This window comes from Saccostrea echinata, unplaced genomic scaffold, assembly GCF_033153115.1.
Source record: "Saccostrea echinata isolate AGI-Se365-2 ecotype Australia unplaced genomic scaffold, CSIRO_AGI_Sech_v1 ptg000004l, whole genome shotgun sequence".
Classification (NCBI taxonomy): Eukaryota; Metazoa; Mollusca; class Bivalvia; order Ostreida; family Ostreidae; genus Saccostrea; species Saccostrea echinata.
In genome coordinates this window covers 4,606,352-4,615,473 of record NW_026889753.1, presented here as the reverse complement: position 1 = coordinate 4,615,473, position 9,122 = coordinate 4,606,352, and the positions used below count along the sequence as shown (strand labels likewise).

The following is a 9,122-nucleotide window of genomic DNA, read 5'->3' as shown; positions in this document are numbered from 1 at the left end:
CGAACCAGGACGTAAGGATCAACTCCTTACTCCGCGACCACAGGCACTTGTTTCTGTAATAAATTTTTGACCCATAGTATAATACTATAGTAATAACACAAGGTATCCAACTCCGAAAATACATGGAGTACCCCCCCCCCCCCCCCCAGAATCGCACTCATTTACACTTTCAGAGGAAATGCACTGGCAAACTGTTTATACCCATGTCTTCTACGATAATTTATCTACACAACCATATATGGCATGCTTGTCTTTATTTTCTTTTATCTCCGTAAACGGCGTCAAAACGCTGCTCGCCAAGTGCAAAAGTCGAACTCAGCCATGGAATGGTATGTGCTAATTCCGGGCAGAGATTTTGATTGGCTAAAAATCTGTTTCTAAAATTACATCGAAAAATATCGTAGTGTTTTTATGGAAAATGAGAGGTAAACAAATTTTATTTATTCACTGCAATATTTAAACACTGGAATTGAATTTTTAAACCCACTCATTTTTTAATTTTGCTCTCTGCCCTGGATTAGCACATACCGTTTCATGGTTGAATTCGACTTTTCCACTCGGCGAGCAGAGTTTTTACGCAGTTTACGGGGATAAAAGAAAATAAAGACACGTATGCCATATATGGTTGTGTAGATAAATTATCGTAGAAGACATAGATATAAACAGTTGCCAGTGCATGTCCTCTGAAATTGTAAACGAGTGCGACTCTGAGGGAGGGGGGTACTCCGTGTAATACGGAGTTGGATACCTTGTGTTATTATTATACTATGGGTCAAAAATTTATTACAGAAACAAGTGCCTGTGTCAGCGACTCTAGAGCAAACGCTCTTACCACTGCACCACGCGGGCGACCTATCAACAATTTCATTTAAAGTCAATCAACAATTTTATTTAGAGTCAATACTTCGCACATTCTATGGTCGTTATAATGACTTGCAAATACATGTAAAACTTAATTGGGTCAATTTTTGACTGGCATTTTTCATACCAATTGTAAGGTCATTGCTTCAATTTTGACTACAACTTACAATGTACTTACAAGATTTTAAAGGAGTTTTTCCTATGCACTGTATTTCATGGTCCCCTTTTTGAAAGATTTAGAATCTACACTACCTCAGTAAGCTTCCACATAAGTTTCATCGATCTGTTCTGGCCCAGTGGTTCTTAAGAGGAAGATTTCTAACGATTTTTCCTGTTATTTCAATATTAAACTTTGATCTCCTATTGTTGCCCCACCCTACCCTACCTCCGGGGGTCATGGCTTGAAGAATTTAGAATTTTCACTACCTCTGGAAGTCTCATCTCTTCTGGCTCAATGGTTCTTGAAAAAAGATTTTTAATGTACGTTTCTTATGTATTTCAATGTTAAATTTAATCCCTATTGTTGCCCCAACCTACCATCCGGGGCCATGGTTTGAACAGTGGTAATAAACAGTTTGCTAGTGCATTTTCTCTGAAAGTTTAAATGACTGCGATCCTGGGGAGGAGGCCGGGTACTCATTGAAATTCAGAATTAGATATATCTTGTGTTATTATTATCCGATGCTATGGGTAAACAACAATTGCCTGTATAATCCATAAAAAATATACATGATATACTATTTGAACATGAACAGTGTAAATACAAAATGCATTTTGATTAAGAAATTAAATAAATTAATTAAAAGTTTCTCTCTTTCTCTCTCTCTCTATAATCCTTCCCACAGAAGATGAATAAAACCAACAGTTTCGCTTCCCTAACAGTGGCGGATCCAGGAATTTCATAACAGGGGGGGGGGGGGAGGGGAGGGCGCAGTAGAAGGCAGGGGGGTCTGGGGGGCTGCATTGAAGCCCCCAGTGGGCCTAGGGCAAAGTCCTGGTGGGGGTCCGGGGGTTGACGAATTCTCACAAATAAGAGATGTTTTTCCTTGATTTTAGGATAATGGACATATAAGTTCTACATTCAAAAAATTCAAACGGGGGGGGGGGGGGGGTTGTTGCGCCCGACGCGCCGGCCCTGGATCCGCCTTTGCCTAAATTGTTTCTTCTGTTTGTCCTGACGTTCCAGGGTTGCTATGGTAACCAGATTCTCGTCTGCTTGTAATCTCGCTGTATGGATTTTCCTGCTCCTTGGGCACGGCCTTGACCCGGGTAGAATGACCATGCATAATTTGAGGAAGAACCTCATACATATACACTTTTTTCTTTATTTTCTTCTTTCTTGGTCCGCTTACTGTTTCTATTTCCGGACCACTGAATTGACTTCCTTTCAAGATAATGTCCAGCTTTGACGATAACCTTAATTTAAGAGGATTTTGTGCATATGCCTTAATAATGACTTTATATATTTAAAATGAATAAGTAAAAAGGAAAACTTACAATAAATACATGTATGTGTTAAGGAAACATATTAACAAAATAATGAATGAAATGTTTAAGTATCTTCACATCCACATGGATATTTTTTTCCTAATTTTATTTACAATCATTGGATTCTAATTTTGAATATAAATGGATAATTTCCGTTGTACATAATTTTTTCGTTAAATCAGTTAACTAACCTTTTCCACAGTAGTGTACTGATGCACATAAACAACACAACCAGAAACAAACTTGAAGCACTGAGTGCCAATGAGACGGAAACCTCTGTAAAATAGATAATCACTTGTTCATTTACTGGATTAGAAGTTCTAGGAAATTGGGAAAATGCATGAGTTTTGAACATTCTTTTGTGTCATTATCATTTTTTTTTAAGATGCATGTTATTTTTTAAAAATTAGTTCGTCATCGTGTGTGATCTGCATAGTTTATGATGTGATAAATATAACTGTGTGTGTGTGTGTGTGAGAGAGAGAGAGAGAGAGAGAGAGAGAGAGAAAGCATTAATTGTAAAGGTGCCTAAATTCCCAGCAGTAACATTTACTAGACACACCAAGAATTCCTGCATCCTTGTCAGCTAGAGTCCGTATGGCCTGTAGTTTTTCCTTATCTTGGGTTATAATCCTATCTCCTGTTTCATGCATCGCGTCATCTAAATATATAATCAATTTATCAAGACTTACCCATACAAAACTACTTGCAAAGGTTTTAGGCTTTACTAGTATACTATATATTTGTAGAGTTGTTAAAAAATAAACATTATGACAAAATTTACAGCTATCGACACGCACCTTTAATAGTCCAGATAACCCCGCCCCCTTTGACAGGTTGTAATTGCTTCGCAGTCGTTTCCAACATCATTGACGTTTGGTAGTCCGTTATATCTTAAATCAATCACGTGAAACAAATAAATGGCGGTTATTTAATTAAGATTACATACAGGTATTGATAATATATATTTTTTAAACAGAAACACTAGAAATTTAGAATTTTACATGTTGTGTTGATACACACTCCCATTCTTGGGGTGCTGCAGTTATCGAACTTTGTTTCCACTGTTTCATCGTCTCTGGAAACAACAAAGGTGCAGAAAGTATCTGGTATTTCAAAAAAAATAATAATGATAATAATAATAATAAATAAAAAAAAAATAGCTATAAATGTTTGTCGTGATCTGAAAGTGCAGTTTATTAAATACAGTTTGAAAATGAAAAATTATCAAACCATTTTCAAATACCTTCATTGTCGCTCAGTTCAGCGTTTGGAAACCAAAATGTCGTGAACGGTTTGGGTGACAGAAGAAATTTATTTATTATTGAGAGCAATGCGTACTTTCGTAGAGGACCTTCTATTCTGAATTTGGCAGAACCGCACAATTCTGTGGACTCCTTGTATGACACTTCCGTTAAATTAACCTCAATGTCTGCAGAAGTCACTAAAGGAAACAAAAATAACATTATATCTATCATCTCCGAGAAAATGCTTGGACAAAATTTTATGTGTAGCAAAAACAAAATGTCGTCCGGACTATGTCCGTAAGACATAAAGACATGTATACGTTTGGTAGCTGCCTTTGATCTACTGATAAATTTTGCTCCCCAAATAAATTTAAACGTCGATAATTAAAAATCAAAACAATGAGCATCATCTGTTCATTCGTCAATCACGGATGGAAACTAAATTGGTTGGCTTAATTAATCTGAGTGAAGGCTTATCTATAAGGATTACCACAAATGAATGGCAGTTTCCTGTCTCCATGTTCATTTAACCTTTTTATCCGAAGACATTTTACTGAAAAAGTAAAATAAAAATAATGAAGTAAAATGTTTTCAAATCTTTTAAAGCATTCAATTGTTTTGGATGTATTTTTTTAAAAATTTTTATTTATTTTTGACAGTACCCTGATCGCATCCAATTTCTTGAATTTTTCCATCAATCCACGCTGAAACGTTCACCCCAATTCCTTTGATGACATCGCTATAAAGATTATGGTCCTCAATGTAGCTTTGGGGTATCAGCTGTGATTCATATTTTACATTGCAATCCTTAGAAGCAGTAGTCCAGTCAACGTGATGTTCTGATGATCCAGAAGAACCTGTACCGAAAGAGAGTTCCAGCTATAATTTAGCGTACAAAAAATAAAAAAGCATATATAATAATGTTAACGTTTCACCGGGTGTGTTCAATTTGTTAAACTCTGCACACATCACTGAGCACGGACTGAAAATACCGGTGAGGTGGTTTTGTTATCTCACATTTCCACTCTAAATTTTCTGGATTAAAGTTTTAATATTTTTCATTAATACACAAAAAATTTTTTGCTTTTCTCAAGTATTAAGGATAAAGTTTACTTTGTGAAAGTGCAAGGATGTGTCAATCAAACGCGTCCTGAAATTCGTAGTTTCATTAACTTCCCTATAAAAGAAGTTTCTGTACACGTGTTTATTAAATTTCCGTGTGAAATGCTATAGCAACATATAAGTCATGATATTATTCAGAAATTTTGAGAAAATATTAAATTAATTTCAAAATTGTGTTCAGGTCCCTTTAACACTTACTTAGAGTTTTAAAGCAACATATTAATAATATATAGACATAATACACTTTTAAGTACTTGCACGTTTTTTTCAAATACCTTAATTCTTTGTCGCTCACTGTTCAGCGTTTGGAAACCAAAATGTCGTGAACGGTTTGGGTGACAGAAGAAATCTATTTATTATTGAGAGCACTGTGTACTTTTGTAAAGGACCTTCTATTCTGAATTTGGCAAAATAAGTCAATAAGTAAGATTTAAATAATAATGAAATAAATTGTACTTTACATTGTTTTTCATTTTTAAAAAAAAATGTGTTTTGACCGTGACAGAAAAATAACGAAACAAAATACAACACACGCAAAGAAGCAACGGGCAAGCGGATGGCGTTAACTCCCCCCCCCCCCCCCCCTTCCCTTCATCTAATATTGCCAGAATTGGCCTTATCATGTATTGATCTTCAAAAATCATATCACACCAATATTTTTGTATGAATATGTATGAGTCATAATTATGATACTACTTGGAAGTTTGCATTTAGCAAAAAAAGAATAATAAATATGGCTTTATAAACTGCACTTGAAATAGCTAAATTACTGGCACATTTTAATTTAAGTTATGGGTTGAAATTAAAACTATACACATTTGTTTTCATTCTTAAAATATTTTAAAAGCATTTCCAAGAATTAATTTTACTCCATTGACTTAAAAAAAATTAAAATAATTATAGATATTATTTCCTTTATTTGGAGATGATGATAATATTGATAATTTACCTTTCATCAAGGATAGGATAAACAAAGCACGGTAGAATTGTTGACACGATCTCATCTTTTTTGTCAGTTTAAAAAATATGTTTTCAGTACTTCTCTCTTGACTCTCAAAACACAATTACCGGTACATGTACTAATACTAAGGAAACGGAATTGTATTTTGTTATCAATTCATTTTTTAAAAAATTTCACCGGATATCTGATGAAGGTCAAAACTTTTTAGAAATTTTAAATCTAAAACTTTGTTTAGTTTGAACATATTTTATTGTCTATAAACTTTACAACTGGGATTGTGCAAAGGTTCTTAAAACTTAATACGCCCTCTTTGTTGTTTTACATATATTAATGAATTCAAGCAATATTTTATTCAAGAAAATGGGTAGGATTCAGCAACAGACAAAGCCTAGGTAAATAATTTCTCCAAACAAATAAAATGTACAAAAGTAACATTATCATAGTGGGTAAATAAACTGAAAAAAAGCTTCTGAATTACTATATAGACAAAACTGAAGAATTGGAACCAGTATTTAATTAAGAGAACTATTACATTGTCATTAGTTCTATACCATAAAAACTGATTCACCATCAAATCGTTTGTTATTGTTCCACAGAATATTTTCTTACAGTTAATATGTGAATAGGTCTCATAACCTTTCACTAGAATTTAAAATTCAAAAAAGTATTTTTCAGTTGTTTAATGTTTCTATATAACTTTCCCATGCTGATAAAATATAGAGAACAAGTGAATAAAAAAAAACTATTAATAAATTGTGTTCCTTATAGAAAACATATTTTAAACATGATGCGTTCCGTGATTAGATAATCTTTTTTAACAGGCGTTTCAGTCTTTCTTAATTAATATACATTGTAATCTGTTTTCCTTCCGTTTCCGTTCACAGAATATTTGTCCTGATGACACATTGGATATCAGCAAATTGACCAGGTTGTTTCTTTTGTTATCAATATGAGATTATTCCATAACATCTGCATATTCGAGTCTTATATAAGGAAAAAAAAATCTTTTTTAAAATTTGAATTGAATATTTATCAAGCAAATGTTTCAGAAAACGGAGAATATTTAATAAGTTGCAATCCTTGCTATAAATGGTAGAGACATGATTGTTCCAAGTATCATGTCTTAATGCAATGAAAAAGGTATATATATATATATATATATATATATATATATATATATATATATATATATATATATATATATATATATATATATATATATATATATATATATATATATATATATATATATATCTATCTATCTATCTATCTATCTATCTATATATATATATATATATATATATATATATATATATATATATATATATATATATATATATATATATATATATATATATATATATCAAATAGTGATCAATTTCATTAATTTTATAATCATTACAAATTGAGACCAAGTAAAAACACGGACCTCTAAAAACCCAGAGGTGGAATTAAGTGCCTAAGAGGAGTAAACATCCCCTGTCGACCGGTCAGTCCTGTCGTAAGCCCTCTGTATTGATCAGGCAAATGGACTAATAAAAATAATGGTCTAACAATTGGTATGAAACTTGTCGGTCAAAATTTTTCCCAACAAAAGGTTGTATCAAGCACACAAGATCATTGCAACGTTCATAGAATTTGCGAAATGTTGACATTAAAGAGACTGTTGAAAGCTCTGCAATATGAATTTATTTGTCAGTGGCATACCTCACCTTAAAAACTTGGTCGTAGACAGCACCTTATCTTAGTTTGATATATTTTATTATTTATAATGAAATATTTACATTCGCTGTGTTTTTCTACTTAATCAATTATGAAATTGATTTGAATGCCATTTTCGTGTATACTCACGGTTAGAAATACAAACGGAGAAACTCGAGTATTATATATGCCTACGTGTCAGGTCTGTGTGATTTACACACCAATAATTTAATAGCTACCCAAGTTATACTGTATAACCTTGGTTGGGGCAGATACATGCAACGCTTTATAAACCACGAAGCGATTTACAAAAATGCGTAAACTGTTTCTTCCTACGTTATACGAGTATAATTTAATTTTCCATCAATAAGTGTAAAAAATAAGATAAGTTCTCCTTCAAATTGTTCATATCTTAAATGTAACGTAAAGCGGATTGATACGTTTTTGACGTAAGTCATTGTGACGTAGACAACGGAGGTTATACGATATAAACTTATTTTTTCATCAAATCAAATGACGGGTTACAACCAAAATTAAAATAAATAACTCACACAAACTTAAAAACATTCCTAAAATATATTATGTGTGAATATTGTTTTTGAACTAAATAACAGTCTATGGCTTGAAAAGCCACATTGTGTATTTTTACGCGGATTCGCCTACCAGCCTCCTTAATATTTTTCTAAGATTAACCATTACGCTACGCAAGGCTCTTTTAACTTGGCTGTGTCAGTATGGTTTAAATAAACGAATTTAATTGTTGGAGCATACAGTATCTTTTTTTTCCAAAAATTTTCATATAAAATGGGTTCAGACTCCATATTTGGGGGAGGGGGAAGCACAAAATAGGTTTTATATTCATTTTTCCGTCCTTTAAACGTTTATGTAGAATAGAGACGACCCTTTCATATTCAAAAATCATTTTTAATGGTTCTAATAGCCCATTTTCTACTAAATATGCTTTAACAGTCAACTTAGAAAACATATTAATTAATAAATAATTCAAAAAAAAAAAAAAAAAAAAAAAGGAATCAAAGATGTTTAAGACGATATTCCTGACAATATACTTTTTTTTTTAAATTAAAACTTTTCCATGAACTTTGAAAATTGAAATATACATGTATATTGACGCAAGAGCAGGGGGTTGCCTTGTACGGCCCCTTTCTTTACAAACATATTTGTGATTTGTCCATATCATCAGTCCATAAAATTGCCTTAGACCAACATTTTTTTCCACATTTGATATTAAACAAATACGCATAGAGTTTGAAAGTAATTAGTTTAAAATGTTTCTTTTAGAAATTTTTCGGACTGATAGTATGGATAAGATCAAAAAATGTCATAAAAGGTGTATTAAAAAAAAAAATGATGAAAAGACTTGAGGGTCTATATCGTGAGGTGGGTGCTATGTCTTCATTTGTGTTATACAAGTTTATTAGGATTAAAACTTTTGGTACTAAGAAATGAGGGGAAATATAAAAATGTAACCACATTACGAGGAAATTCCTGGTAATTGTTGATAATTGGATTAGCGAGCAATATTAACTGTTTACGGTGAAAAAGTGTAACTTTTACATCGATACATCCTCAAAATCGTTTCCATCATTTACTCTAATTTAGGACAATCGAACAAAAACTGTTGTCATCACTTCAAGTTCTAGAAATCAGTCTAAATAAACCTTGAACACAAGTACAATGTACTTGATTAAGCTGCTTATCCGATTATCATCAAAATTATTCCG

General features: G+C 32.4%; 1 protein-coding gene across 1 annotated transcript; it reads right to left on the bottom strand.

The window, feature by feature from the left end:
- Window positions 1–1,760: 1,760 nt before the first annotated feature.
- Window positions 1,761–5,745, bottom strand: LOC133179266 (uncharacterized). The gene is made up of 9 exons (XM_061314055.1): window positions 5,668–5,745; window positions 4,259–4,453; window positions 4,087–4,149; window positions 3,596–3,793; window positions 3,354–3,455; window positions 3,150–3,242; window positions 2,912–3,010; window positions 2,541–2,625; window positions 1,761–2,277 (listed from the first exon to the last, which is right to left on the bottom strand). Exons 1-9 carry the CDS (start codon window positions 5,720–5,722, stop codon window positions 2,013–2,015), a joined length of 1,155 nt encoding a protein of 384 aa, XP_061170039.1. The 5' UTR covers window positions 5,723–5,745; the 3' UTR covers window positions 1,761–2,012.
- Window positions 5,746–9,122: the final 3,377 nt, after the last annotated feature.

Coding starts and splice junctions, on each gene's coding strand:
- LOC133179266 (XM_061314055.1), bottom strand. CDS start 5,722: ATGAGATCGTGTCAACAATTCTACCGTGCTTTGTTTATCCTATCCTTG. Junction 3,456..3,595: donor TGAACTGAGCGACAATGAAG/GTATTTGAAAAT, acceptor TTGAAATACCAG/ATACTTTCTGCACCTTTGTT. Junction 2,278..2,540: donor AGTACACTACTGTGGAAAAG/GTTAGTTAACTG, acceptor TCTTAAATTAAG/GTTATCGTCAAAGCTGGACA.